The 5,000-nt window shown below is 49.2% G+C and overlaps 1 protein-coding gene across 1 annotated transcript in view; it reads left to right on the top strand.

The window, feature by feature from the left end:
• Window positions 1-544: 544 nt before the first annotated feature.
• macf1b (microtubule actin crosslinking factor 1b) overlaps window positions 545-5,000 on the top strand; it is a 271,098-nt gene continuing 266,642 nt past the window's right edge. The window contains exons 1-2 of the mRNA XM_059641183.1: window positions 545-688; window positions 927-1,145. Coding sequence (XP_059497166.1) covers window positions 545-688; window positions 927-1,145 — 363 coding nt within the window. The remainder of the gene's footprint in view (window positions 689-926; window positions 1,146-5,000) is intronic.

Below are 5,000 nucleotides of genomic sequence, written 5' to 3' on the forward strand. Positions count from 1 at the left end.
GGTATTTAATAATGGGAAATGAGGACATAGCCAGGGCATTGAGCAGGTGTTTAGTGTCGGTCTTCACAGTGAAGGAAATGAATGACCTGCCAGTAATTGATGACAAGGAGACGAAGGTAGGTGAGGACCTAGGAACGATTGGTATCACTGAAGAGGTCATGTTGGACAAGCTCATGGGACTAAAGGTAGACAAGTCCCCTGGTCCCGATGGAATGCATCCCAGGCGACTAAAAGAGATGGCAGGGGAAATAGCAAATGCGCTCGTGGTAATTTACCAAAATTCGCTGGACTCTGGCACAGTTCCAGCAGATTGGAAAACAGTAAATGTGAGGTGACTGTTTAAACAAAGTGTTAGACAAAAGGCAGTTAAGTATAGGCCTGTTAGCTTAACTTCGGTAGTGGGGAAAATGCTTGAATCTATCATCAAGGAAGAAATAGTGAGACATCTGGGTAGATGCATCGGGAAAGGGTGTTTCTCCTTCTATGTGTGTCGAGGATCAGGGGTCAGCATCTCAGAATGAGGGGACACCCATTTCAGACAGGGATGGGGAGGAATTTCTTCTCTCAGAATGCAGTGAAATCTGGGGAATTCTTTACTTTAGACAGCTGTCAAGGCTGGGTCATGACAGATGTTATCAGGAAGGTAATTGAGGGGAAAAGTCAGGAAAGTGGAGTTGAGGATGATCAGGTCAGTGAGAGTTCTTTGATAGGTGGAGCAGTTTCAATGGGCTGAATGACTTCATTCTGCTCCTGCATCTTATGGACACCTCAGATCCACATTCCTACCTCCCCTCGATTCCAAGGACACCAGGTCCCTTTGTCTATTGACGTTTTCCTTCCCCACCTCCCTACAGATATGGAATACCGTGCAAATGTGTTTGTGATAGTCTGTGAGGAATTGCTGAGTGCCTTCTGTTTGTGAACAGGCCCTGCTGCGAACTTTGTGTGATCAATGTGAAGCTGTGAGTCTGCAGAACAGAGGGATCTTGTTGGGATTGGAGAGAGCCAGTTTTCTGCTCACTCAGTTTTCTGAAACAGACACAGAACTCTGCAGCTGCCTGCAAGAAACACAGTCACAGACAGCACAGCTTCATCCCATTGTGATCGATGAGCAAAACCTCAGTCAACAGCAGGAGCTCTCACAGGTAATGGAGAAGTGGGGAATGGCCAAACAAATAGCGAACAAAATAACAGCTCAGCGGAATACAATACCAACCCGGCCAGTTACCATCCCATCAGTCTCCTCTCGACCATCAGTAACGTGATGGAAGATGTCAGTAACAGTGCTATCGAGCAGCACCTGCTCAGCAATAACCTGCTCAGTGACGCCCAGTTTGGGTTCCGCCAGGGCCACTCAGCTCCTGACCTCATTACAGCCTCCGTTCAAACATGGACAAAAGAGCTGAATTCCAGAGGTGAGGGGAGAGTGACAGCCCTTGGTATCAAGGCAGCATTCGACCAGGTGTGGCATCAAGGAGCCCGAGCAAAACTGGAATCAATGGGCATCAGGGGGCAAACTCTCCAGTGGGTGGAGTCTTGCCTGGCACAAGGGGTCAAGGCTAAGATAAACAGATGTTTAATTGGAAAAGGAATCAAAGGCTATGGGGTAAAACAGGAAATTGGAGTGTGTGTGTACAGCAGTGTGTGTGTACAGCAGTGTGTGTGTGTGTACAGCAGTGTGTGTGTGTACAGCTGTGTTTGTGTGTGTGTGAGTGTGTACAGCAGTGTGTGTGTGTGTGTGTGTGTGTGTGTGTGTGTGTATACAGCTGTGTTTGTGTATGTGAGTGTGTACAGCTGTGTTTGTGTATGTGAGTGTGTGTGTGTACAGCAGTGTGTGTTTGTGTGTGAGTGAGTGTGTACAGCACTGTGTGAGTGAGTGAGTGTGTACAGCAGTGTGTGTGTGTGTGTTTGTGTGTGTGAGAGTGTGTACAGCAGTGTGTGTGTGTGTGTGTGTGTGTGTGTGTGTAGAGCAGTGTGTGAGAGTGTGAGTGTGTACAGCAGTGTGAGAGTGAGAGTGTCTACAGCAGTGTGTGAGTGTGAGTGTGTACAGCAGTGTGTGAGAGTGTGAGTGTCTACAGCAGTGTGTGTGAGAGTGAGTGTCAACAGCAGTGTGTGAGAGTGTGAGTGTCTACAGCAGTGTGTGAGAGTGAGAGTGTGTACAGCAGTGTGTGAGAGTGTGAGTGTGTACAGCAGTGTGTGTGTGAGTGTGTACAGCAGTGTGTGAGTGTGTACAGCAGTGTGTGTGTTTGTGTGTGGAGTGAGTGTGTACAGCACAGTGTGTGAGTGAGTGAGTGTGTACAGCAGTGTGTGTGTGTGTTTGTGTGTGTGAGAGTGTGTGTACAGCAGTGTGTGAGAGTGTGTGTGTGTGTACAGCAGTGTGTGAGAGTGTGAGTGTGTACAGCAGTGTGTGTGTGTTTGTGTGTGGAGTGAGTGTGTACAGCACTGTGTGAGTGAGTGAGAGTGTGTACAGCACTCTGTGTGTGTGTGTGTGTGTGTGTGTGTGTGTGTGTGTGGGGGGGGCGGGTAGTGTGTACAGCTGTGTGTGTGTGTGTGTGTGTGTGTGTTTGTGGGAGTGTGTACAGCAGTGTGTGCACGTGGGAGTGTATACAGGTGTGTGTGTCTGTGTGTGTATGTGAGTATGTACGGCAGTGTGTGTGTGTGTGTGGGGGGGGAGTGTGTACAGCAGTGTGAGTGTGTACAGCAGTGTGAGTGTGTTCAGTAGTGTGTGTGTGTGTGTTTGTGTGTGTGTGTGCCTGTGTGTGGGAGTCTGTACAGCTGTGTGTGTGTGTGTGTGTGTGTGTGTGTGTGTGTGTTTGTGGGAGTGTGTACAGCAGAGTGTGTGCGTGGGAGTGTGTACAGGTGTGTGTGTGTGTCTGTGTGTGTATGTGAGTATGTACGGCAGTGTGTGTGTGGGGGGGAGTGTGTACAGCAGTGTGTGTGAGTGAGTGAGAGTGTGTACAGCAGTGTGGGAGTGTAAGTGTGTACAGCAGTGTGTGTGAGTGTGTACAGCAGTGTGTGTGTGTGAGTGTGTACAGCAGTGTGTGTGTGTGTGTGTATAGCAGTGTGTGTGTTTGTGTGTGTGGGGGGGGGAGTGTGTGTATATGAGTGGGAGCGTGTACAGCAGTGTGTGTGTGCGGGAGTGTGTACAGCAGTGTGTGAGAGTGTGTACAGCGGTGTGTGTGTGTGTGTGTGTGTGTGTGTGTGTGTGAGTGTGTACAGCAGTGTGTGTATATGTGTGTGAGTGTGGACAGCAGTGTGTGTGAGTGTGTGGGAGTGTGTACAGCACTGTGTGTGTTTGCGTGTGTGAGTGTGCACAGCAGTGTGTGTGGGGGAGTGTGTACAGCAGTGTGTGGGAGTGTGTACAGCAGTGTGTATGTGTGAGTGTGAGTGTGTGTGAGTGTGTAAAGCAGTGTGTGTGTGGTTTTGTGTGTACAGCAGTGTGAGTGTGTACAGCAGTGTGTGTGTGTGTGTGTGTGTACAGCAGTCTGTCTGTGTGTGTGAGTGTGAGTGTGTACAGCAGTATGTGTGTGTGTGGGGGGGGGATTGTGTACAGCGGTGTGTGTGTGTGTGTACAGCAGTACGTGTGTGTGTGTGGGAGTGTGTACAGCAGTGTGTGTGTGTGTGGGAGTGTGTACAGCAGTGTGTGTGTGAGTGTGAGTGTGAACAGCAGTGTGTGTGAGTGTGTGTGGGAGTGTGTACAGCAGTATGAGTGTGTGGAAGTGTGAACAGCAGTGTGAGTGTGTGTGAGTGTGTACAGCAGTGTGTGAGAGTGTGTGTGTGTTTGTGTTTGTGTGGGAGTGTGTACAGCAGTGTTTGTGTATGTGTGAGTGTGTACGGCAGTGTGTGTGTGGGTTTGTGTGTGTGGGAGAGTGTTCAGCAGTATGTGTGTGTGCGTGAGAGTGTGTACCGCAGTGTGTGTGTGTGTGAGTGAGTGTGTACAGCAGTGTGTGTGTGGGTTTGTGTGTGTGGGAGTTTGTACAGCAGTGTGTATGCGTGTGAGTGTGTGTGTGTGTGTGTGTGTGTACTGCAGTGTGTGTGTGTTTGTGTTTGTGTGTGAGTGTGTACAGCAGTGTGTGTGTGTGTACAGCAGTGTGTGTGTGTGTGTGTACAGCAGTGTGTGTTTGTGTGTGTGAGTGTGTACAGCACTGTGTGTAAGTGAGTGAGAGTGTGTACAGCAGTGTGTGTGTGTGTACAGTAGTGTGTGTTTGTGTGTGTGAGTGTGTACAGCACTGAGTGTAAGTGAGTGAGAGTGTGTACAACAGTGTGTGTGTGTGTGTGTGTGAGTGTGTACTGCAGTGTGTGTGTGAGTGTGAGTGAGTCCAGCAGTGTGTGCGAGTGTGTACAGCAGTGTGTGTGTGTGTATACAGCAGTGTGTGTGTGTGTGTGTGTGTGTGTGTGTGTGTGTGTGTATATACAGCAGTGTGTGTGTGTGTGTGTGTGTGTGTGTGTACAGCAGTGTGTGTGTTTGTGTGTGTGAGTGAGTGTGTATAGCACTGTGTGTAAGTAAGTGAGAGTGTGTACAGCAGTGTGTGTGTGTGTGTGTGTGTGTGTGTGTGTGTGTACAGCAGTGTGTGTGTGTGTGTGTGTGTGAGTGTGTACAGCAGTGTGTGAGTGTGTACTGCAGTGTGTGTGTGGGATTGTGTACAGCAGTGTGTTTGTGTGTGTGTGAGTGTGTACTGCAGTGTGTGTGTGTGTGTGTGTGTGTGAGTGTGTACAGCAGTGTGTGAGTGTGTACTGCAGTGTGTGTGTGGGATTGTGTACAGCGGTGTGGTTGTGTGTGTGTGAGTGTGTACTGCAGTGTGTATGTGTGTGTGTGAGTGTGTACAGCAGTGTGTGTATGTAGACAGCAGTGTGTGTGTGTGTGAGTGTGTACAGCAGTGTGTGAGTTAGAGTGAGTCCTGCAGTTCGTGTGTGTGAGTGTGTACAGCAGTGTGTGTGTGTTTGTGTGTGTGTTTGGGGTTTGTACAGCAGTGTTCGTGTGTGTGTGTGTATGTACAGCA

The sequence above is a fragment of the Stegostoma tigrinum genome, chromosome 2, assembly GCF_030684315.1.
Source record: "Stegostoma tigrinum isolate sSteTig4 chromosome 2, sSteTig4.hap1, whole genome shotgun sequence".
Lineage (NCBI taxonomy): Eukaryota > Metazoa > Chordata > Chondrichthyes > Orectolobiformes > Stegostomatidae > Stegostoma > Stegostoma tigrinum.